The sequence below is a fragment of the Tubulanus polymorphus genome, chromosome 1 (genome assembly GCF_964204645.1).
Source record: "Tubulanus polymorphus chromosome 1, tnTubPoly1.2, whole genome shotgun sequence".
NCBI lineage: Eukaryota > Metazoa > Nemertea > Palaeonemertea > Tubulaniformes > Tubulanidae > Tubulanus > Tubulanus polymorphus.
The window spans coordinates 23,085,281-23,109,586 of NC_134025.1; the positions used below are offsets into that span (position 1 = coordinate 23,085,281).

General features: G+C 37.5%; 4 protein-coding genes across 10 annotated transcripts; 3 read left to right on the forward strand and 1 right to left on the reverse strand.

Annotated features, from left to right (window-relative positions):
- The first annotated feature begins 1,871 nt into the window (after nt 1-1,871).
- On the forward strand, nt 1,872-5,976 carry LOC141909215 (uncharacterized). 6 transcript variants are annotated; one of them, XM_074799604.1, is made up of 6 exons: nt 1,872-1,957; nt 2,178-2,681; nt 2,949-3,070; nt 3,654-3,764; nt 4,875-4,971; nt 5,104-5,976. In XM_074799604.1, the coding sequence occupies exons 2-6, from the start codon at nt 2,198-2,200 to the stop codon at nt 5,322-5,324; spliced, it is 1,035 nt and encodes a 344-aa protein (XP_074655705.1). In that variant the 5' UTR covers nt 1,872-1,957; nt 2,178-2,197; the 3' UTR covers nt 5,325-5,976. The 6 variants fall into 6 exon arrangements, with proteins under 6 accessions (XP_074655705.1, XP_074655736.1, XP_074655744.1 ...); XM_074799635.1 differs by lacking the exon at nt 3,654-3,764 and adding an exon at nt 4,225-4,245; XM_074799611.1 differs by having other exon boundaries at nt 1,882-2,060.
- Nucleotides 5,977-6,394: 418 nt separating this feature from the next.
- On the reverse strand, nt 6,395-8,766 carry LOC141904463 (translation initiation factor eIF2B subunit alpha-like). 2 transcript variants are annotated; one of them, XM_074793061.1, is made up of 2 exons: nt 8,662-8,766; nt 6,395-7,468 (listed from the first exon to the last, which is right to left on the reverse strand). In XM_074793061.1, exon 2 carries the CDS (start codon nt 7,458-7,460, stop codon nt 6,546-6,548), a length of 915 nt encoding a protein of 304 aa, XP_074649162.1. In that variant the 5' UTR covers nt 7,461-7,468; nt 8,662-8,766; the 3' UTR covers nt 6,395-6,545. The 2 variants fall into 2 exon arrangements, with proteins under 2 accessions (XP_074649162.1, XP_074649155.1); XM_074793054.1 differs by having other exon boundaries at nt 8,645-8,739.
- A 402-nt stretch (nt 8,767-9,168) lies between these two features.
- On the forward strand, nt 9,169-15,516 carry LOC141904452 (lysocardiolipin acyltransferase 1-like). The gene is made up of 5 exons (XM_074793044.1): nt 9,169-9,401; nt 9,738-9,936; nt 10,141-10,253; nt 10,435-10,585; nt 12,896-15,516. Exons 1-5 carry the CDS (start codon nt 9,234-9,236, stop codon nt 13,351-13,353), a joined length of 1,089 nt encoding a protein of 362 aa, XP_074649145.1. The 5' UTR covers nt 9,169-9,233; the 3' UTR covers nt 13,354-15,516.
- A 1,647-nt stretch (nt 15,517-17,163) lies between these two features.
- On the forward strand, nt 17,164-23,607 carry LOC141914857 (lysocardiolipin acyltransferase 1-like). Its single transcript, XM_074806181.1, has 5 exons — nt 17,164-17,395; nt 17,666-17,864; nt 18,326-18,438; nt 18,618-18,768; nt 19,345-23,607. The coding sequence occupies exons 1-5, from the start codon at nt 17,210-17,212 to the stop codon at nt 19,800-19,802; spliced, it is 1,107 nt and encodes a 368-aa protein (XP_074662282.1). The 5' UTR covers nt 17,164-17,209; the 3' UTR covers nt 19,803-23,607.
- Nucleotides 23,608-24,306: the final 699 nt, after the last annotated feature.

Sequence of the window (24,306 nt, forward strand, 5' to 3'; positions counted from 1 at the left end):
CCGCGCCGTATTCCGATTGCTGCGTCGTGCAAAATTATGCCCGAACAATTACTTTCTGGCCTTCTTAATCCTAAAAGTGGTGCTAACACGCACGCAACTTGAGACCTCAAACTGTTGCCATGACAACAACGAAGTCACGATTTTTGCGCAAAAATTTCAGATAATCTACCTACATCCTCAATTAGGCCTACCTGCCAGATACTGAAACGCTAATTTTTTGCGACAAATAACTGCTTTACTAAGCTCTATAAAACCGTTTCAGAACTATAAACTGAACTAAAAAATCGAGTTCCATTTATCTTATCGATAGTAAACAGAGACACGAAGTGACAACGAAATTTGCGCATATATTGGTTCAGATTTCGGCATAGCTTCAGGTAAATAACACCTGTTCCGCGGTAAAGTAGCTAGCTACTGCACCACTAATGAGGGGGATAATGCCGAAGCCTTATCAAACGAAAACCTCACGAAACCTTAGCAGGCTCGGCAGTACACGGATCAAGGCAACTACGAAGTGAACTAAATTTTGCACTTGTACGCCATCCAAGATTTGAGCGATAATGTAAAAATTTGTCAACTGCAGTCAAAATCAAATGTCACGAGCCTTAGCCTATCATTTCTGTGGAGGTGAATCGCATAGAATAATACTATAGCCCCAGTTGTCAGATGATAGTAGGCTAGTTCTAGCAGGCTTTCCCCGATAGTGTATTATCAGAGAGAAATACTCACGGCTACAATAGTAATAGTAGCTTTTTTAAGGATTGGTTGGAATGCTATACAAGTGTTACGCCTTTTTGTCATGAAATAAACATTTCTTTTTATGTCAATAATTGTCATATCTTTGATCACATTGAAATTTATGGATTCGACAATTGCAAATTTCGCTGCACAGCTGCTGTTGTTGGTGAGAATAATAATAAGAAGAGCTAAGTATAATGTCTGTCTGGCCAGATGTCAGGCTCGACGTAGGCCGATCCATCATTACGCTTAAAAAGGCAGCCTACTATAAAGATTTCTATGACAACTCGACTCGCTGTTACTCGAGACACTCTAAATGGAAAATGGTTGATAAAAATCAGGTTATTTGATGAAGGGCATACACAGCCTCCTTGCGATCTACAACTACAATTTCTCCAATTCCCTACAACTTCTCCAGTGCCCTTCATTGAAAAAAGGATAACAAAATTAGGTAGGCACCCATTGGCATGGTGTAGCTAAACCAACTCTATAATAAATACATCATATAGGCCTACAAAAATAAATAGCCACTCTGTTAATAACTGTATTGCCAATTCACAACTATATTGCCAATTCACGTTCTCAGCATAGGCCTCCTAACGAAGCCCAACAGTCAATACACAGATACACAGCCAGCATCGTTCTTTTACTTTTCATCTTCTTCATCTTTTCTAAAATTGTGGGTTGGTTGGTTGTTAGACATTATTGCAGTAGAAATAATTTGGCCTAAAATATGTAAATATGCACTTACATCAATTACAAGCGAGGTATGCAGTATGTTACCATTTGTACGCAACTGAAATGCGAAATCTAGCAGCAGCCCAACTTTATTCCTATACTTTCCCACTGCCTGTCAAATTAGATGGTCACTACTTCGCGGACGCGGCTTTGGACTTGGACGTTTATCAAGCTGTTGCATCACCATCACTACTTCACGAAAACTAAATTCAAGGAACGAAAAAAAGACGATGGCAATACGATTTTGATAAGAAATAAAATGTATTCATTTATCTAGTCTCGTTATTTTTTAATATATTAATTATTATAAATAAAATATTTGAATTATTATTTATTAATATGAATAGCAGGTCGGGAAATCAATAACGAAAAGCGATGTGACACGATCCTTGTCAACAGTAAACAACATGGCGGCCGGTTGGATAATAAAGTGACAGAACAATCATTTTCGTTTGTGTGTTGATTGTGGTGATTTTTCTGGGTGAAAAAACCCCTTCTATTGTAGGCTGCTCTAGATATTTATGTTTCACATAATCTGTGATATCTAAGCTTCTCACGAACGCGGTAACATCTCAAATAACCAGGTTAATCACAATAATGTCAACTCAACTCATCAATGCAACTTTTTTCGATGCCTGCTCGTGCCTGCCTTTGTTATATTAAAAAACTGGGCTTTTGTTAATTTTTTGTTTTCTTTTCAGTGTTGTCTGGCAGATTAAAAATGGCGGATAGAAAAAAGAAATCGACAAAGAAGGGCGATAGAATAAAGTCGGCCCCTGGCGTGTCTCAGGTTAAAAAACAAATCGACGCGCTAACCGTCGAGAGAGATGAACTGTTGAACAGCCGAAATCAGACCCTGTTCGAAAACGAATCGTTGAAAAAGAAACTAACGAAAATCATGGAAAAAATTACGGACAATATCGATCGAAGTGATTTCGATATCAAAGAGGACGCGGAAGTAACGAATATAGACACTGACGATTGTTTAGAAATGTTGTCGAAGATAATCACGAAAGGTCAAGGTGGTTCGGACACGATCGAATCGCGAGTTGAAGAATTGGAGACAAGAGTTACGCAACAGAGTATGGACATAGCTACATTGACGAAACGCGCTTTATTACTCGAGTATGGCCTTGAAGATACGTTAAAATGTCACGATGTAGAAGAGGTGAAAGCTAGAGTTAAGGCTTGTTTACTGTTAGTGGGTATGTAGATTTTTGTAACCCTATTTCTATGTAGCCCTTATGTAACTTGTCCACTCATCAGAGATCCTTAGCTTCAGAGATTTCTGCAAGGTAAAACAAAATCTAATCATTGACTAACACTACCTTAAAGATCTGGGGCCAGTTGCTCAAAACTCAGTTTAAGATGACAGGTGGATAAATACAATAGGCCTAGTAACAATGAACTTTGAATTGTCAACTATCCACTGGTTTATAAAACACCGATTACTCTGATTTTCTCTGTTGTAGGTGATCCGTTACCTGAGGTTTTAGTTACACCAAGGACACCCCAACCTCCTGCCGTAGAGAAATCATGTCCAAATCACCATCCAATAATCATGAACAGCGTCTCACAAACTCACCTGAAATCTGTAAGTGAAACGTGGACAATCTATGATAATGTAATTGTTGTTTAGCGTATGGATGTTATTCCTAACAGTAAAACCTGCTCAATCCAGATAAGATTAATTGTCACCTCATACAGAGCTGCCAACCCCTGAAAACTGTTTTGAGGGATAGAGATGCCCATTTTCTGGGACAGCCAACTATTTTCAGGGACCTAAAATTTAAGCATTTCAGCTTTTCAACCTTAAATCGAGCATGTATCTTGTGCCCAGGTGAAGAGTGCTGCATCACTCCTGCTACTGATTAAGGGCTTCGTTCGGCCCAACCAAGCCCTTAATTATTCCCTACTGATATCAAAGAATAGCCAACTTACCGTTCAAAATATTGAAATCGATAAAAACTTAAAATTTTTCTGTGACAAAAGCTAATAGTTTAAAAATCTGGGACAAACTATGAAATTCCTGTTGGTAGCTCTGCTCATATATTCTGAAGTGAACATGTACGGCATATACGGCAGTAATGAACTGATCCTGATTTAACAGGTTTTACTGCATGGTATGTATGTGATATTGTCAATGATTTCTGAATGAAGAACGTTATCATGCATAGGAAACAAAAGATCAGATGAAATCGGATGAAGATATCAATCATGAATGCGATGAAAATGCCAACGAAGGCGACAGTTCACTGTGCATTCCTTACTATGGTCGACTACCCGGGGTACTTCTTACTAGCATTATGTAGAGTCTGTGCTTGTAGTCTCCCTTTAGTCATTCTAGCTATCATTAATGAAAAGTGTTTTTTACAGGGTGCCTGCTCACTTCACATGTCGCACCTTGAAAGCTATGCAATTACAAATCACTATTGGACCACAATTCGCTTTTAAAAAATTTGTTCGATTAATTGTGTGAAATTTTTCATGTGCTACTGTAAGAGAATCAAATACCAAGAGTTACATACAGTAGCTAGATAAAAGTGTTCTCTCCAGTAAATAAACTTAATCTAATAGAGTATTACCATAGAATAGGCTTATCCCGAGTCTTAGTAAACTGTAACATCGACAGAAAATATTACTAGAATTATATTCTATTGGTACTGTATAGCATTTCTTGTGTTTTAAGTATGCGGGCTTGCAGGACTTGTTTATCAAAAATTAATTCTGAAATTGACTTGTTTACAGGAGGATGAAGATGAGGCTCAGGTATTTTAACTTCCATACAGAGCACAGTACATCAATGTTACTCCAGATGTACATATTTGAGCACAGTTATAACATTTCTGACTGTGGTCTACAGTGGAAACTCGTTACAGCAAACTTGATAGAACCATACAATATGTTTGTTATAACCGATAGTTCGTTATATCCAGTATGAAATTAACCTAATTTTCATACTTAGGACAAAATTATATATTTGTTATATCCGATGATGAATCGCTGGTTGTAACGAGGTTCCATACATTATTCATCTCTGTGAATTTTATACCAGTTTTGATGTATTGAATACTTTTCTCTGGCTATGGTCAACTTGTTATGATAGTCAATTATGAAATCAAAATATTTAAATTAATTTTCCCAAATTTCACATCAATCATCTTAACAATATCATTCCCCTGTTCGATTAAAACAGCACTTCATAATTCCAAGCATCCCTGCAAATATTCCCGACACTTCATCCCTTTATACACGATGTATGAATTACTAGAATGCCTTTTTAATACGCTATCTAACTAATTTGAAAATAATGCAAAACAACAATATTTCATATGAATATTCCAATCCTTACGTGATAAAGATATTCTTTGTTTTCAATCGGTGATATATAATTTCAGCCGGACCGTAAAGGTGTAGGTGAAACTCATATACGTTTTATGAACCGAGAACTGAAGCGATATATCGCTAAAGAACTTAGCTATGAAAAACCATCAGGTAAATAAAGCAAACTCTCCACCATAGAATCAATTAACTCTGCTTTATCAAATGTTACTGCTTATTCTAAAGAACAGACATAAGGGCTCTTCTTCACAATCAAGTTTAACAAATTTTCTTATGTTTTTGAAGGAGCTGATTGGCGAATGTTAGCGGAGAGAGTAGGTATAGCATTGGAGACAATAAAGCGTTGGAGAAAAATGCGACTGGATTGTCCGATGGCCATGGTATTCTCCGAATGGGGTGAAAGTCCTGCGGCAAGTGTTAGAATTCTACATCGCCATCTTATATCACCACAAATGAGATGTACAATTATCGCGAAAAGGATTACTGATTTTTATATAGTTGACTGATATCGAGGGCCTGCTGAATGGCTGCCTTATTCTAAGTCCATGACACGAAAAATCTCAGAATCAATCGGATCATGCCTTAGCGTAATCACAGAATCATACAATTGTATTTTTGCTAAAATATTTCGACACTGCTTCTCGATGTGCCAAGTTCCAGACATAATTTATTGTCAAGACAGCTCTTTTCACTCGAAGTACCAAAGATGTGCCTTCTTTTGAATGTATAGTTATTTTTATCAAATTTTAATATCTGTCATTCAAATTATTAGTTATTCATAGCTTTTCTCCTATGTACCACTTCACTACATTTGTGTATATCTTTTGTGATCAGGGAGCACTTATACTACCGGTATTTATCTCTCACTGGAACACCAAGCCTTATTTATCTGTCAGCATTCGACTACAGCATTTAAATCTATTGTTTCGTGTTGTTTTTCTCTACACTTGTGGCAGATAAAGGTTGTGAAAATCTTCATAGATTACGCGTATTACCAAAAATGCCTCGAGTTTGTGATATTTAGAACTGCTGATGGACTTTTCGTCGAATGCATCATATATTAAAGAATGAAGAATTTGTGATATAGTTTACACTATTAATGTAACTTCCATTTATGTACAACTACAAATATTATATGAATCAATAAACACACTCGACATCGAGTATTGGTTATTATTCTCGATTAGTTTGTCAGTCTGTTTAACAGCTTAGTGTACATACATTAATGGCACTTTTCACCTTCAATGGAAGGACAAACATTTCCTATGATAAAGATCATATCTTCAACCATGGACTCGTCGTTTTAGAGTCCATGCTTCAACGGTATGCAGGTATCAATCTACCACCTGGACCCACCCCTCTGACATTCAACACATTGTCACCATTCTTCTACCAATTTTTGATCAGTACCAATGCCAGACATTAGTCACGTTATCACAACGCTTTCAATAAGTGATTATCAACAATAAAGAGTTGTTCTGGGCTGCAGATTAGTGGAACTGTTTGAGGAACTATGGAATGGTTATGATCAACCCGCTTTTTTAAATGAGATCAGAAAAGAGAGAAATATGACTTTTTCAATTGTTACTCCATTTTATTTCAACAGTTTTTAAGTGGTGCTTACACCTTCAGTCATGCCAACAGAGACAACTTTTACGAATTAAATTCCTTTTCATTTCACCACCGACTGAATATTTCATACCATAACCGAAGAACTAAGGATATCATTACATATATAGCTTAATAAGCTCATCGCTGACGGCGGAAGGCATAAGAATACCGAGGTCTGTGAATAACAATGTTATGTAAGCTGGTGGAGTATAATCAACCCAGGGATGTTCTTGCGAAAGATCATTTTTAGATCTCATAGTCGAAGCGTGATATTTGAATTGGTTAGGCAGATCTTTTTGATTCAAGGGATATAACCGAGTGAATTTGAAGCTTTCCGCTAGCACGTAGAACGGTTTATTGAGTTCTTTCGCGCACATGGCGACCGAATAAGTCCCAATTTTGTTGATGATACCTCCGCTCTCGGCGACGCCTTCAGCTCCCATCAAGACGAAGTCGACCTTTTCCATCACATACCCGATCGAAGCGTCGAGTATTAAGGTAGTGGGTATACCTAACGCGGTCAGCTCATCGTACATTGATTGTCCAGTTCTGTCCGGCAACGATTCGGTGACGAACACTCTGAAACGTCGATTTTCAGCGACCGCATCTTTGAATATCTGCAGCACGACGCGGGAACGAGAATGCGTAAGAATCGTTTTTCCGTCGGTAATAAACGGTAGCGCCGATTTGCTGATCTTTTTCCGCGACGTGCCCACGGTTTGCAAAAACAACTGCCCCCTTTCGACCAACACGCGCTTACAGTCGTTGAAATCGGAATGATCTAACGACGCCAATGTTATAAATCGCAGGAACAATTCGCATCCCGAAGTAATCGACGTCACCGAACTATCGGTGAAATTGTTCAACGTGTTGATCGCATCTTTCAGATTCGCTCTCAAACCCGCTAAAGTTTCGGCCGGATCGACTTTGATGAACTGAATCAATGTTTGAATGGCGGCGACGGCTGCTGATGTATTCAGATCATCTTTCATGATCTGCTCGAAGTAAAGAAGAATTTCATTGTTTTCCATCGTAAATTCTGTAATTAGAAAACAAGATGTAGTCACAAGATGATGATGGTACTCTGACACAGCTACACCGCAAGTCTGAATACCAGATGATGTAAGGGTTCCCCTACAGCCTACCGTTTCAACAACCCCTTACAAGACGGATTATGGATTTGATGGGTTTGAAATAATCAGAGGGGGAAATTTTTTTTCTAAAAACATTGAATTTATTATCAATTAAGTGATGGGGGAATTTGAAAAAAACTGCTTTATTTTGGAGGATTTTTTGAATAATGAATGATACCTGAATCTTTTCTATTTATTGCCCACACACATACAGGCCTAATTGACCCACCATTTTTCACGCTATTTACTGAATAAACCCGACAAATATTTCGATTACAACACCATAATCCACCATAATTGTTTGGTGTGAGTGTGATGTCAGAATATGATGTGGCAGTGGAATAAATTATAAATCTCAATTTTTACTTTCATATCTTTGCTTAACAAAAATGAAAATAAAAATTAGAATAAAACTTTTCTCTTATACCTAGAAATCTGAAAAGTTTGTCAGTTGATCCGTCATCAATTTGAACTAATAGCAAAAAATGGCCCAAGAAATAGGTACAAGTTAGTCTGAATACCAGTCGTTGTTGCCGGTTCCGTTGTTTTTGGAACGACGGCTAGGTGCAAGTAGACCTGTGAGGGTTCATTATACGCCCTCTACTATTGCTAATTTGTTTTTTTTTAATCACGTGACACTCACTCACTACAGCAATTATGATGATTTGATTTGTGAAACAGTAGAGCAAGAATGGATTGACTATCGGAAATATAACAACATATGGCGATGCCGATAGCGATGGCGGTTTGGATGATGCCGGATGGGTAGAAATGCTAGTGCTATATAGATGTCTTGTTATAACAGCATGTATAATGGCCTATCATATACTTCTATTTTCTCTCTTTTTTGTTGTTCTTGTCGCCTATGCCATAATCTTGTAACATTCAACGACAATCAACATTATTTGAATTGAATTATGGGCGCCGCCATCTTGGATTTTCGGAAACCCAGCATATTTTACGAATTATATCCAAAGCAAATTTCTCTGTAATTTTCGATAGTATTCGCCGATCGGATACCATTGGGTTGTGGGAACATATATTCAATTCACTACTGCACCACGATTTCATCGATAACTTACTTATCTAATAAACTTACAAACGAAACGGGACGTAGCAAGTCTAAATTTTACTTCCGGGTTTTCTCTGAGGTCGAGGTACGTTTGTGGTGTAGCGGTAGGCAGCACTGGCGCATTTGTTTCTGATTCTGATCTTGCCACATCTTTACCTCAAAAGCAAGCGTTAAAGAATATGGTTAGGCTGTAAATAAATTAAATTTTTATCGAGGCAACAGTTGAGTTCTGCGGTCAAGTGTCCAATCAAGCATACCGGCCTGTAAGCTGTATACTTTTCCTTTCGTTTCGAATCCCAATATTGCAAGTCAGAATTCCATGCATGCAATAACCTAGTTAGTTACCTAATCGTTGGTGGTAAGCTTTTTATAATCGGATGGGCTTATACCATATGTGGTTTGTGAAAATATCCGATCGTGAAACTAAACCACAGACAGGTTACTGACTAATTTAGCAATAACCGAACATCCGTAACTTGGCCGTAACCGTGGTTGCGCTATGTTTTCGGAATCACCCTACCCGTAGCCACGGCTGATCATATATCCGCTGTGAATGAAAGTTGAAATTTTTCGTTAGGCCTTCGCGATAACTATTAACCATGTCCCCAATCATAAGAGGATTATTGTTTTCGATAATCATATGTTCTGCCGCAGTTTTGGGACCATTCCCTCTGCTTTGTCCACTAATGCCGCTCATGATTATCAATCCACCAATTTATAGACGACTCACTGACATCGTGATATCGACGTGGTTTACGTTGGTCGTTGTAAGTGTATATAGATTCATAAAGTATAGAAAAAGTCCCACAATATTGAAGTCTATAAGCTTATGTAACTTTGTTATGACAATTTTGTAACAACAATTTTAGTGCCCCTCGATCCTTTAAAGGACCGGGCTGGGTGAAAAGTCAAATAGTGGCAGTCTATCTAAACAAAAATCTGATGATGATGATACGAATAGCAAAATTATAAAATGCAATGAAATTCATGTTTATATGCACTCCTTTGGCCTTGCGCCCAATAAATTGCAAAGCCGCTTGGCAAGTGCCATTCATTGCGTGACAGCGCCAAATATGTTTAGTTTTTTCTAATCTCGAATTCAGATGCTGATGGATAAGTTAGGTAATATAAAAGTTGTTATAACTGGTGATGCTATTGATTGTAACGAAGGGAGTCTGATTATAATGAATCACAGAACGCGTCTGGATTGGATGCATTTTTTCACCTGTATACAGAGATTTGGATCGCCCCGGACGCTAAAAGTCATGCTGAAAAAGCTTCTTAAATACATCCCCATTGCAGGTACGCTTGAATGAAAAAAAATGCGGTTTTTAGCCCGCTTGACTGAAGGCCAAGTTCAGGCTTACGCTGACCCCTGGGTCTAAGTGGTGGTCTGGCGACTGTTCAAGTGTATCGTTCACTTGTCTATGGAAAACACCATCATAATATGATATGGCATAAGAATCCTTTCGGCTTCTAAGTCCGTGATTTTTCTTTATTTTCAAGGATGGGGCATGCAGGTCGGACAGTTCATTTTTGTACATAGGAAATGGGACATCGATAGGATGGTATTTGACAAGATTCTATCGTACTTTAGCGACATCAATTACAAACCTCAGGTATTATGAATGATTATCAGTAAAAAAGGGTATTAGGCCTACATAGAAGCAACAAATTATTACGTTACAAACATCAAGCTACGCAAAATTTCTCATCTATCTTCCTCGCATGGCTTTCATGCTAATTGAATTTTCTGCAATCGTCTTGAAAAAAAAGTTTAATTTTTCAAATATTTTTTAGATTTTGTTATTCCCCGAGGGTACGGACTTTTGCGAAAAATCCAGGGCAAGTAGTTATCGTTTTGCTGAAAAAAATGGACTGCCACCGTATGACTATGTGTTACACCCGCGAACAACTGGGTTCACTTTTATGATCGATAAGATGAGAACAGGTGAGTCAATTTTACAGACTAGTTTTAACCCTTTCATGTTGACTAATTGATACCTAAGGGATGTTCCATAAAGTACGTGTGCATGGTCGAGGTAGGACCACATTGTACAATGCGTACGAAATGCGTATTGTAGGTAGGGTCAATTTAGTCAGTAACCTGTCTGTGGTTTAGTTTCACGATCGGATATTTTACAAACCATTTGGTATAAACCACATGGTATAAGCATGGAGTAATCCTCCCAGCCCATCCGATTATAAAAAGCTTACCACCAACGCTTAGGTAACCAACTAGGGTCAATTTAGATTTAGCGCATGAACTTAATGAATGAAAAATAATCTAATTTAACGCAGTGTCTGGCCGTAACTCAGTACCGAGCCTGTTCACTCAAACATTCACTTGGTTTGTATTGATCATGTAGCCTGACAACAGTGAAATAAATATAGCATTTATTTAAGCGTACCATTGACTTCTGTTTAATTGTTTTAATTTGGGTAACTTAGGTTTTACTTTACGCACGTATGTTGTCTTGTGTACAAGACGTGAAGACATAATGTCGGAATTTAAAAAGTGTGTATATATCCTACGGTACTAAAATGTGATTCATTTCAAGATAATAATAGAACCCATCGAGAACTATTGATGTGTTGTTTACATACTAAAGACAGTGTGTGGATTAAGTAACGTAGATTTATTGATTATTGTGTACCAGTATTATTGTAGGACCAGTTAAACAAATGCGTACCGGTACTTCATGCATTTGGAAGGTAGGACCTCATATTTTTGGCAATTTCCATGGATGCATACGTACTTCATAGACCATCCCTAAATACCCCAGTGTGTTGAATAAGAGGCATACTACTATAATGTGTCTACACCGCTCTGCAGTGTATTGTTAGTTAGAGGTTACATATATTTAATTGTGTTTCACAGGTGCTGCCATCTTTCATTAGAGATAACTAGGGGTCCAGGGACACCATGCCCACTTGGAAAGTGGTTTCAAAAGCTCAATCTAACAATTTGAATAAAGCCCCCTGGTGACCATACACAAAAACCGATGACCTTGAAACTCACCACATTCATAGAACATGTCAGTAGCTACAATTTCGCAATTAGTTGTGATAACAATTTATGCCTCGGTACCAATATAATATCGAAATACTAAGTTATTCTACTATTCAACGCCCCTGGTGACCATATGCAAAACCCAATGACCTTGAAACTCGCCACATTCATAGGACATGTCAGCAGCTACAATTTCGCAATTAGTTGTGATAACAATAGATGCCTAGGTACCAATATAAAAAGGAAATACGAAGTTATTCTACTATTCACCGTCCCCTGGTGACCATACTGAAAAATTAATGACCTTGAAACTCACCACAATCGTAAGCCTTGTCATGAGCTACAACTTTGTAATTTATTGTGGTAACAAAATATGCATAGGTACAAATATAATATGGAAATACTAAATTATTGTATTATTCAACGCCCCCTGGTGGCCATATACAAAAACCAATGACCTTGAAACTCACCAGAATCATAGACCATGTCATGAGCTACAACTTTGCAATTGATTGTGCTAACAAAATATGTTTAGGTTTCAATATTATGTGGAAAAACTTTTCCACCTACGAATGAGTACTGATGACACCAAGATGGCCACCAATTGCGTGATCATAGGCTGATAAAAAATACCTCAAGTATTGAAGAAAACGTGGAAATAAATCTTTGAATCTTAATATCTAGAATTGTACTAATCTGTTAAAAAGAACTGAAATTACCCAACTGAATTAGAGATTGAAAAAATGCATTGCTTTGAAACGTTTGGAATATATATTTTAGCCGACTTAGCTAAATTTCCGACTTCTAGAATGCGCTTTTGGGACAGATTTTGTTAGGAAAATGAACTGAAAAAAATTGGGACCTTGGAATTTCAGCCGACTTTGTCGATTTTCCTTCTTAAAGCTGTCCGACTTACGTTAGTTCTACTGTACGTGCCAGGCAGTGGTGATAAAAAAGTGTCCTTTGAATTTCTGTCATATTCTGTAAATAAACAATTCTAAAAAAAAATCTCACTAAAATCTTGGCCAACAGTCCATACAACGTTTCATCAAGTGAAGGGTACCACACACTACAGGCATCCGTTAATTGGTTAGTGGCCATAAAAAGGTGCACTGTGCAGAATGTAATGTGCCCTTCTAAATCCAGAATACAGTAAATAATGGATCCCTGGTCCTTGATCTGCCCATGCCATGGATCATGAAAAACCTTAAAAATCAGTTTCATTCTTTCTCTCCAAATGTTTTTAAGGTGGCATGCTCGATGCTGTGTACGATGTCACTGTCGGTTACCCTTGCAACATACCTCACGGCGAACCAGACATAGTGGTAGGAAATTTTGCGAAGGAGGTCCACTTCCATATACGACGCCATGACCCACACACGTTACCTACTGATCAAACTCAATTAGCGGAATGGTGTATGAACCGGTGGCAAGAAAAAGAGCAAATTCTGCAGCAGTTTTATCAGGATAAACAATTCAATCATCCATCACCGCCGGTTATAGACACCGAACCAATCATGCAACAAATAGCCATTTTTTTAATTATCAATATGACGATGGCGCTGGTCATGATTTATTATATATCGGTGGTACGGTGGTACTTTCTTCTATGTATTCTATGTCATGTGATCATCGAGCGGAAATTCAGTGGTTTCGATCTGCTTCAGGTTAACATTTACAACAGACTGTTCAAACGGCGAAACTAAAATCCGACAAAACACAAAAATTACTTAAATGGGTCATCTATTTATTATTTATGTAGGAAAGGCAGTGGGGGACTTACCTGTTAGAGTGAATAAAATTTTCTTTATTTCAAATAAGTAATGATACAGTGGGTAATGGGGCATTAAGGAGGAGTGAAAGATTCAGGAATTTCGCATACTCTAACTTTTAAACGAATGACCCCTAAAAGCTTGTCTCAAACGAACAATTTCCATCGCAATCGATGACTGGATCAATATTCTTTTAAAGATTTTACAGATTGTCACAAAGTGACATTTTTATCTCATACATGTATCCTTTTTCATTTCTACGATTATAAGCGTTTATAACAACATCATGATCATTGGTTGGATTCTGTTGCTGGTTAAGCCTGTGTGAAAATTGTACAGATATTTTTTGATGGAACAGATGTTTTTTGTATAGATCTACACCAGGGGTGGATCCAGCCGGTGATTTTGACTATATTCCTAAAAATTATTGCTCAATGAAATGCCAGCGGCGAAGCTCATTAAAGGGGGGTTTGGGGTTCCTCCCAAGAAAAGATTTGAAAAATGACTCGTTTTCCTTGCATTTAAAGGCATTCTGGACCTGTTAGATAAGGTTTTTCTAGAAAATATGTCATTCACATTCTTCTGACTGTATTCTGGAATGCAGTGGAATATAGCTTGGATCCGCCCTGTACACATAAATTGTATTCTGCCATCCATAATTCATGGAATGGAGGAAACAACGCTTGACAACTGCCTTTCACCCAATGGTATCTGACATTCAGAAATATTGGATGAAGTCTTTAGAAATTCAAATTACCGGTCTTTATGATTCGTTTTTCAATAAGTTTTCTTTCATTTGAACTTGATCTGGGGTGGATTTTTAATAATAGTAACTTTTGAGGGGATTGAATAGTTGTTCATTGTCTTAGTAATGATTTTATGACGTCTGGTTCCTCTCACTGGTCTGAAATGCTTCTGCTGGTAGGCCTATGTATAAATGCTTTAATAATATATATATTCAAAGAAAATTTTTTTGAGTAGATGAGATTAGGTGCTGTGCATAAAGTACATATATGCACGTAGGGGGAGGGGGTTTTAGAAATCTGTACAAAAGCGTAGGAGGGGAGGGGTGAGCTCAAAGCGTACATACTTTTCTAAGGGGTAGGGTTAATGTTTATAATACGTACTTTGTGCATGAAACACAATGTGATTTTTACAAATATCCCCTATATTTGTTGGGATTTACTGGGAACTCTCATTCTCGGTCTTTCGCTTAGTCAATACGTACATCGATGTTGGAGCTCTGGTGAATTTTGCCTTTTTTAAACCATGGATCCTGAAAAATTCACTTCTACAGGAAGGGGTTCAATCATACAAGCATGTACGCAAGGGGGGGAAGGGTTATAAAGAACGTACAGAGAGCATACATGGGGGAGAGGGGTAAAAATACTCGGAAGTCAAGCGTACGTACTTTATGCACGGCCCCTTATGGGTTAGAATGCTTAACGCAAGTTATTGGTTCTATCATTTGAATACGGATCATAAGATTTTTTGAGTGTATTCATTTTATTTAAGAATGATTACCATGGAGGTAATGATGAGTTAATTGATTTCATTGAGAATGATTACCTTGAAGATAATGAAGTATTACTGTATAGCATTCTTCCAAGCAGTGTTAGCTTATTTCAGTGATAAATGTATTTACAATACGCGGTAAAAGTTAACCGTTTAGAAGTAATATATGTGCCTATCTCTGGCTATGATTGGCTATATCGTATCTCATCTGATATTGAGGGTCTGCTGAATGGCTGCCTTATTCGTGACATGAAGAATCTAAGAAACATTCAGATCATGCCTAAGTGGATGTCTGTATTCTAGTATTTTGTACACATATTCTATTTTTGCTAAAATATTTCGACACTGCTCCTCGATGTGCCTAGTTAAACCATTCCAGACGTCAAGGTTATGAAAAGCTTCATAATCAATGATTAATATCAAAAATGCCTCAAATTTGTGACATTTAGAACTGCTGATGGACTTTTCATCGAATGCGTCATGATATATTTACAATATATTTAAGAATGAAGAATTTGTGAAATACTTTACACTATTAATGTAACTGCTATTTATTCTCGAATTAATATATACGCTCAACATAGAGTATTGGTTATTATTCTCAATTAGTTTGTTAGTCTGTTTAACATCAAAGTGTACATACATTAATGGACCCACCCCCTCTGACATTCAACACATTAGGTGTACTCTTTTATCAGTCACGTGACCTTTTGAAAAGTCCACAATCTTTCTGTTGAGGTGGTGTGATTCGGATTTTGTGTGGAGCCAACTGGAAGCTTCGGAGGTCATAAAGGAATACACCCATAGTCAACATTCCTCCAATTTCTTATCATCCAGGCTTTATTTTTTAAAAGGAAGTGGTAATGAACTACTAACCAATCCTGGACTAAATTAGTTAGTAACAAAGTGGCTATTCGTACGGACCCGTACAAATAATTCTGGAGGCTATTCGTACTCTAGAGGCTATTCGTACGGGAAGGGATAGGGTTAGGGTAAGTTGAGGCTATATCTAGTTAAAACATTCGGTCGAAGTTCAGCGAGCTCGGTGGTCTAGTGGGATGACACTGCGCTAGTAATTCAATGGTCCAGGTTCGAGTCTTGCTCGATCCGCTCTATTTTCTCTAACTCTATTCTCAACACTTTCCTTGAATTTTTGAAGTCGTGCACCTCTGTGCGCATGCGCGGCGTAAATCATCCAATCAGTGACAGTTATTAGCGTACAGTTCCTAGTTCCATATGAATAGCCTTCAGAGTAATCTGTACGGGTCTGTCCGAATAGCCACAGTGAATTAGTAAAAATGCCTAATATTAGAGTCCACTTTTATCGCATTAATGCTTCCAACGTGATTATCATTTACCCAGTCTGAATGGGTTGTTCCAGGCTGCAGTATATTTTATGTATGATATCCAAAGTTTCTTTGTAATTTCCGATGCTATTCGCCGATCAGATAGCATTGGGCTGTGGGGACATACATTTAGTTTATTCCTGTACCACGATATCATCGATAGCCTTGTCTTATCAACTTACAAAATTAATTCAAATCAGGACGTAGCGTATCTAAGGCGCTTTTACGAAATTGAATCTGATTCGGTTTAGCTAAATCCGATTCGATGTCGGAAAACAAAAGGTTTAGTAAGTCGAATCATTTTTCGTAAATGAGTCGAATCAATTTATCAATTTAAAGGTCGCGATTCAAAAGAAAATGGGCGTCAATGGTGACCGAATTATTGATAGATGATGGTCTGCGATAGATGTCTTATTTAAGCCTGCGCGGTCGAAGAGGACGCCATGTTGGATTTCACTGACTAAATCGCCACTAACTTGCTCGCCGAGCAAGTTAGTCGATTTAATAAATCAGTTTACTAAACCGCGTCCATAAACGAGTTGATTTACCAAATCCGATTCACTAAACCGCGTGCCGTAAATGTGAAACTTAAATCGCTTTACAAAGATTCAGTTTCGTAAAAGCGCCGTCTAAACTTTACTTCCGGGTTTTCTCTCGAGGTACGTTTGTGGTGTAGCATTAAGGCAGTGCTGACCCATTTGTTTCTGATTTGATTTTGCTAGGTTTCTACATCGAACGGTCTGCAGCCAAATTTTTCACGATCGAGATTATTATTTACCGGATATTCTTTTATCTTGGGGAACAAAACTTCACGAATTTTGATATATTACGGACGACGGAGGCGTTAAAATCCGCTACACCACAAACTAACCCTGTATCATATATCCACTGAATGAATGAATGGAAGTTGACTTTCGATAGGCCCAGTGATGTTTCACTCGATAACTATGTCCCCAATCATAAAAGGATTATTGTTTTCGATAATCGCTTATTCTGCCTCACTTTTGGGACCGTTCTATATGCTATGTCCACTTATGCCGCTCATGATCCTCAATCCACCAGTTTATAGACGACTCACTGACATCATGATATCGATGTGGTCTACATTGGTCGTTGTAAGTATAGGCCTAGATTTAAAGACTATAGAAAAATCCACAATATTTAAAGGTTTTAAATTTCGTTACAACAATTGTATTGCCCGATCCGCTAAAGACTGGCCGCTATAGACTAATGTTTGGCATTTCGCCGATAAACTAATAATGATGAAATTCTTTTTTATACGCTAGATTATACCTTGCATCCAAAGAATCAATAAGCAAGCGCCGTTAGATGAGCTGCTAATTATGTTTAGGCCTATTCATAGTTTTCTCTAATCTTGAATTCAGATGCTGATGGATAAGTTAGGTAACATAAAAGTTGTAATTACCGGTGATGCTGTTGATTGTAGCGAAGCTAGTCTGATTATAATGAATCACAGGACGCGTCTGGATTGGTTATATTTTTTCACATGTATGCAGAGATTTGGATCGCCCCGGGCGCTAAAGGTCATGCTCAAAAAGCCTCTTAAATACGTCCCCGGTGCAGGTACGCTTGAATGAAGATCACATTACTTAATTTGAAGATATACCCACCATTAAATCTATGACTGATATTAATCTCAGTATTCAAAGTTGATGTGTCGACTCAAATGGTATGAGTCAGTTTCTAAACAAATTTGATTTCTAGAAGCAGGTGTAATTACCAACATAAAACAAAAGTAAACAATGAAAACAGAAATACAGAATACCGCTAGGCCTACAGAAATAACCATACAATGTCAGATAAGAATCCTTTCGGGTTCATGGTGTACATTAATTGAAGAAGTCCCACAATTCTAATTTCACGTAAAATAATTTATTAGAACAAAACCACAACGTTTCGGCTGTTGACTAACAGCCATCATCAGGTGGAATTGTGGCCGTGGGACTTCTTCAATTAATATACAATATACGCGGATTAGATTGTTTCATTCGACTGCTATGGTGTACATTTTCTTTATTTTCAAGGATGGGCCATGCAGATCGGACAGTTCATTTTTGTACATAGGAAATGGGAGATTGATAGGATGGTATTTGACAAGATTCTATCGTACTTTATCGACATCGATTACAAACCTCAGGTAGACTATCACCAAAAAAAGGGTATTATATAGAAGCAACAAATAAGACATACATCGACCCTCGAAACATTTGTCATTTTAAACCATTCTCCCTCACCTGTGCTTTCATGCTAGTCCTGAATGTTCCAAAAAGTTTTATGCGCTCACCTCAAAGGATCATTTTTCAAAAAATGTTTTAGATTTTGTTATTCCCCGAGGGCACAGACTTTTCCGAAAAAACCAGGGAAAGTAGTAATCGTTTTGCTGCGAAAAATGGACTGCTACCATATGACTACGTGTTACACCCGCGAACAACCGGGTTCTCGTTTATGATCGACAAGATGAGAACAGGTGAGTAAATTTTATAGACTAGTTTAAACCCTTTAAGCGCTGACTTAGTGCTGGACATAATTTGAAAATTTTAGGAAATTCCACCCCAGTGTGTTGAATAACGGGCGTACTGCTCTAATACATCCCACACAATGTGTATGTCAAAGTTGCTGCTCTCTCACCGAGATAAAAAACTAACTACATCAATACAGTGCAGTGCGGTGTACTAGCAAAGTCTGTCACTGATTTATACACCGCACTGCAGTGTAGACTCACTGAAAGGGTTAACATGAAGTCATTAAACAATGTTTGTCTGGATCTTCATAAGCCTATCTAGAATTAGCTCTTGTTGCTGTAAATTTTCTACTTACTGTTGGTTGTAAGACAGGGCAAAACCCGATTCATGCCCAGTAGCAAAGTTTGTGACTATTTTGTGTACTGGTTAGTACTATATCCTTTATATCTTCTGTATATCCTCTACTGTAACCTCCTAATGCCAGAATACAGTTAATAATGGATCTCTTGTCCTTTATCCACCCCTCCCAATTACCATGAAAAACCTTAAAAATCAGTTTCATTCTTTCTCTTTATTTTAAGGTGACATGCTCGATGCTGTGTACGATGTCACTGTCGGTTACCCTCGCAACATACCTCACGGCGAACTAGACATAGTGACAGGAAAATTTGCGAAGGAGGTCCACTTCCATATACAACGCCATGACCCACACATGTTACCTACTGATCAAACTCAATTAGCAGAATGGTGTATGAACCGGTGGCAAGAAAAAGAGCAAGTTCTGCAGCAGTTTTATCAGGATAAACAATTCAATCATCCATCACCGCCGGTTATAGACACCGAACCAATAATGCAACAAACAGCCATTTTTTGGATTATCACTATGACGATGGCGCTAGTCACGATTTATTTGCTATCGGTTGCACGGTGGTACTGTCTTCTATGTATTCTATGTCATGTGATCGCCGAGCAGAAATTCAGTGGTTTCGATCTGCTTCAGGTTAACATTTACAACAGACTTTTCAAACGGCGAAACTAAAATCTGACAAAACACAAAAATTACTTAAAGGGGTCATCTATTTATTATTTATGTAGGAAAGGCAGTATTATTTATGTAGGAAAGGCAGTAGAGGGCTTACGTGGTAGGAGTGAATAAAATTTTCCTTATTTCAGTAATGATATAGCGGGTAATGGGACATTAAGGAGGGGTGAAAGATTCAGGAATTAAGCATTTATAAGTTTTAAATGGATGACCCCCAAAAAGCTAGTCCCAAACGAACAATTTCCATTGCAATCGATGACTGGATCTCAATGTTCTTGTAAGGATTTACAGATTGTCACAACTGACATTTTTGTCTTATATATGTGTCCTCTTTCATTTCTATGATTATAAGCGTTTATAACAACATCATGATCATTGGCTGGTTTCTGTTGCAGGTTCAGCCTGCGTGAAAAGTATTTTGTACAGATATTTTTTAATGGAACAGATTTTTTTGGAATAGATTTACATGTAAATTGTATTTTGCCGTCCATGATTTATGGAATGGAGGAAATAACCCTTGTCCACTGCCTTTCACCTGTTGTGATGATCAGCAATTTGAAGAGAGGTCTAGACATTCAAATGTTTGGTCAATGATATGTTTTTCAGATGAAAATTTAATTGTTTTCTACAATTTGATCTAGATCTGTGGTTAATTTTTAATAGTAATGTTAGATGGTGGCAAGGTAGTTGTCAAGGGTTCATTGTCTTAACTAATAATGATTTTATGATGTCTGGTTCCTCTCACTGGTCTGAAATGCTTCTACTGGTATGTATAAATGCTTTTCAATGTTTAGTGATAGATGGTGCATACTTAACCATGTGATATATCAGTAAAACTATCTATATTGATTAACATCTTGAATGTTTTAGGATGCTGTCAATGAAATATTGATGTTGAATAATCACTCTCTGAAAGAAGGCTTAATACATCATTCATGATATTCATTGATATAGATATTTTTCAATGATTTTGCGCGGACCAAGATTAGCTTTTCTTTTTGTACTTAGAGAGAATAATATGACTAAAGAAATGCACTGACCTTTATATTTTCCATGTGTGGGCTTTATATATATATGTTTAAGGGATAATTTTTTAGCCCACTTGGGACGTGAGTCCCAGCGGGCTATTGTGTTCACTTTTCGTTCATCCGTCAGAAGATGGAATCCAATTATTTTTGGAAGTTTTGAAGATGCTTCAAAATGTCTTGATATTTGGGTTACACATGTATCTACCCTAGACACATCTTCGGCCCAAAAACTGGCCCTGTCAGAATCAAGATGGCCGACTGGCAGCCATTGTTGTTCTCCAAAATCAGCACTTTTAACACGTTTTTGAACTTACCGGGTATGGAGGGAAATTTTGAAGACGCTTTGAGCAATTACCTTGATCTTTCGTATTTATTTGAATCTCCCCAGGGCCCATCAGCATAACAAAAATTGGGTCGATCGGACTCAAGCTGGCCATCCTATGACCTTATTAGTGCCCAAAAATGTCAATTTTTGTCCCGAATTCTGAGTCCTGTAGCTTCCTACTGGTTTGCCATTTCTCATTGCAATTGCTGATGGGTATCCTTTGGAAAGGGATGTTTTATACCTGAGACAGGTATTTTTGATCGGCCAATTATGACTCAATTGGCGGCCATCTTGGCATCAGTACTCATTCGTAGGTGGGAAAAAGTTTTTCAACATTATATTGATACCTAAGCATATTTTGTTACCACAATGAATTAGAAAAGTGTAGCTTATTACGTGTTCTATGATTGTGATGAGTTTCAAGGTCATTGGGTTTTTGTATATGGCCACCAGGAGGCATTGAATTATACAATATCTTGGTATTTCTATATTATATTTGTACCAATGCACCAATTTGTTACCACAATCAATTGCAAAGTTGTAGCTCATGACATCGTCTATGATTGTGGTAAGTTTTAAGGACATAAGTTATTCTATATGGTCACCAGGGGGCGCTGAATAGTATAATAACTTAGTATTTCCTTATCATATTGGTACCTAGGCATATCTTGTTACCATGATCAATTGCAAAGTTGTAGTTCATGTTCTATGATTGTGGTGAGTTTCAAGGTCATTGGTTTTATACATATGGTCACCAGGGGGTGTTGAATATTGAAATTGTTAGATTATTGAGCATTTGAAACCACTTCCCAAGTTGGCATGGTGTCCCTGGACCCCTAGTTTTGAGTAGATGAGATTAGTTAGACAGCTAAATTTAACACAACGCAATTTATTTGTTCTTTCATTTGAAAGTATGGAACATAAGATTGTCAGAGTAAATTCATTTTGTTTGAAGAATGATAACCCTGGAGGTAATGATGTATAACTGAGTAGTATTCTTCCAAGCAGCATCCGCTTATTTTAATGATAAATGGATTAACAACAACAGGTTGACATTTAAGTAGAATGTTTGCACCTATCACTCACTAGGATTGGCTAACACTGCTTTGAAGAATGCTGTGTCAAAATGAATGAATAATGTATTACCAAGATGTAACACTATCAAACTGTCATTTAGTAGTTGCTTACATAAATTATCATGACCTTATAAGCAAAAAATCTTGTTTATTATAGATTAGGGATTTGAAATTATAGATATTATTTAGAGAAAGTTTGTTGCCTTTTTAGACACCTATTCATATGGTGTGGAATTGTTAAACAATATTTGTATGTAATGCATGTGTACCGGTAGATGAAATTTTATTTGGCCCTTGTTGCCAGAGACTGCTATTCTACACAATTTTTCGTTATTCAAGACTTACCGTTGATGCACAGGTATTCTTCAAAAACGACCACATCATACTGCTTGCATCCCAGTTTATGATGATACTTAATTAAATGTCCTGAAGCTGCCTTTAAAGAATTGATGAAAACTTGATCATAAATGTATGTCTAACTTCAACCCACCCTTGTAAGTGTATATTGTATGTGAATGTTAAGTCTAGTCGGAACGAATGTTGAAATGTAACCTGAATAGGAAACTTTGATGAGTTCACTGAATGCTTGGTATTATAACAAACCTTAGGAGGTTGCTAGAGTATACAGAAGTGACTTCAGTATTCATTAGTTGGAAGACATGAGAGTTAATATATGATAAAATAACTTAAGCCAAGCTCAGGTCGACTTAGATCCGATCATGGAAGGCTATCGTAAGCCGAGTAGCAGGGCAGAACAAGTTCTAATTTCTACAACCAATCTTTGTCGTAGCCGATCAGCGATGAGCAGCGTCACACAACTTTTGGACTCGGCGATGATTGAGTGCCCTTAAGATTGTGGGACAAACAATCAGCAATTAGCAGTCACGTGTGTACCACTGCTGTTCTTATGATCTGATTGGGTCCACCTGAGCTTGGCTAAATACAGTATCTTACTATACTGTAGGCCAGATAGTTGGTTTTTTCAAAACAATAGATTACAAGTAACGCAAAAGATATAGATGTATTAAAAGCTACTGCAATGCCTCAAATACTATGGAAATACAGATATTTGCAATTATTTTTATTTTCGAGTTCAAACTTCCATCATGCTGCCAACTTCCAAATGACCTGCTCAGATATAGGAATACTAGATGTTCACTGATCTGGCCTATTCCTTAGTGTTTTCTGATGTAACTGAATATTTTCTCTCGTATGCAATTGCATGTTTGCTTTTGTAATAGCACTCCCACCTGCCTGGTATTAGCTACTGTGTATGTGAAGTCCAGATATTTGTGTTGTTCATGTGTATAGAGACTGTCGGAATCATTAATGAAGTTTTTTAATGATAAGCTGTAATAAAGATTTTCACTGAATGTGCTAAGGTAAATTATCCAAATTTTCTGCGTCAGAGTTTTCTTTCAAGGCAAGCAGTTGTGGAGCTCATGTGTCTGGTCATTGGATCCGATTTCATAGTTGAGGGATTTAGTAAATTAATTGAAAATGAACTATTTGACTCTAGATACTCATACAGTACCTGTCGTCTGGTATGAATGTCCTAGTTATCTGCCATGGTAATTGAAATGGTTGTTAAAGAAGCAAGGTGCAACTTCATGGGCATCTAAAAAACCCTATGGACATGACTCTGGTTCATTCTCAATTTGTTTGATAGGTTATACCATACATGTATGATAAAAAATGAGTGAGATCTTACATAGGCCGATTTTGTAGTACCTATGACGATGACCTACCTGCGTATTTTTTGGTGCGTAATGATGCTGTGGAACTCATCTTCTATGATGCTGGGAAGACATCTACCTACCGGTATTCCAAAACTCAAAGGCGCATTTGTTTGAAATCGGTTTGCACAAAGCGTTTCAGTTTGTAGGAAAATCATCTTAGTTCCTACCGGTTTTGATAAATCAGCGCCTTTGTTAAGGCGTAAACCTAAATGGTTTGCGTAAACCATTCGGCAAGCAGGCAAATTTCCAGTGGTAGCCGATTCTAACTGACTTCATTCTGTCACATTTGTTCTCACTACGGCAAACCAGTTCGGGCTGCAATAAACCGATATA

What these genes read in the sequence shown, in the direction of transcription:
- LOC141909215 (XM_074799604.1), top strand. Translation starts at nt 2,198, where the DNA reads ATGGCGGATAGAAAAAAGAAATCGACAAAGAAGGGCGATAGAATAAAG. An exon ending in CACAAACTCACCTGAAATCT is followed by an intron (nt 3,071 to 3,653) that starts GTAAGTGAAACG and finishes TATCATGCATAG; the next exon opens with GAAACAAAAGATCAGATGAA. An exon ending in ACTATGGTCGACTACCCGGG is followed by an intron (nt 3,765 to 4,874) that starts GTACTTCTTACT and finishes ATATAATTTCAG; the next exon opens with CCGGACCGTAAAGGTGTAGG.
- LOC141904463 (XM_074793061.1), bottom strand. Translation starts at nt 7,460, where the DNA reads ATGGAAAACAATGAAATTCTTCTTTACTTCGAGCAGATCATGAAAGAT.
- LOC141904452 (XM_074793044.1), top strand. Translation starts at nt 9,234, where the DNA reads ATGTCCCCAATCATAAGAGGATTATTGTTTTCGATAATCATATGTTCT. An exon ending in TAAATACATCCCCATTGCAG is followed by an intron (nt 9,937 to 10,140) that starts GTACGCTTGAAT and finishes TTTATTTTCAAG; the next exon opens with GATGGGGCATGCAGGTCGGA. An exon ending in GATCGATAAGATGAGAACAG is followed by an intron (nt 10,586 to 12,895) that starts GTGAGTCAATTT and finishes AATGTTTTTAAG; the next exon opens with GTGGCATGCTCGATGCTGTG.
- LOC141914857 (XM_074806181.1), top strand. Translation starts at nt 17,210, where the DNA reads ATGTTTCACTCGATAACTATGTCCCCAATCATAAAAGGATTATTGTTT. An exon ending in TGTGGTCTACATTGGTCGTT is followed by an intron (nt 17,396 to 17,665) that starts GTAAGTATAGGC and finishes TCTTGAATTCAG; the next exon opens with ATGCTGATGGATAAGTTAGG. An exon ending in GATCGACAAGATGAGAACAG is followed by an intron (nt 18,769 to 19,344) that starts GTGAGTAAATTT and finishes CTTTATTTTAAG; the next exon opens with GTGACATGCTCGATGCTGTG.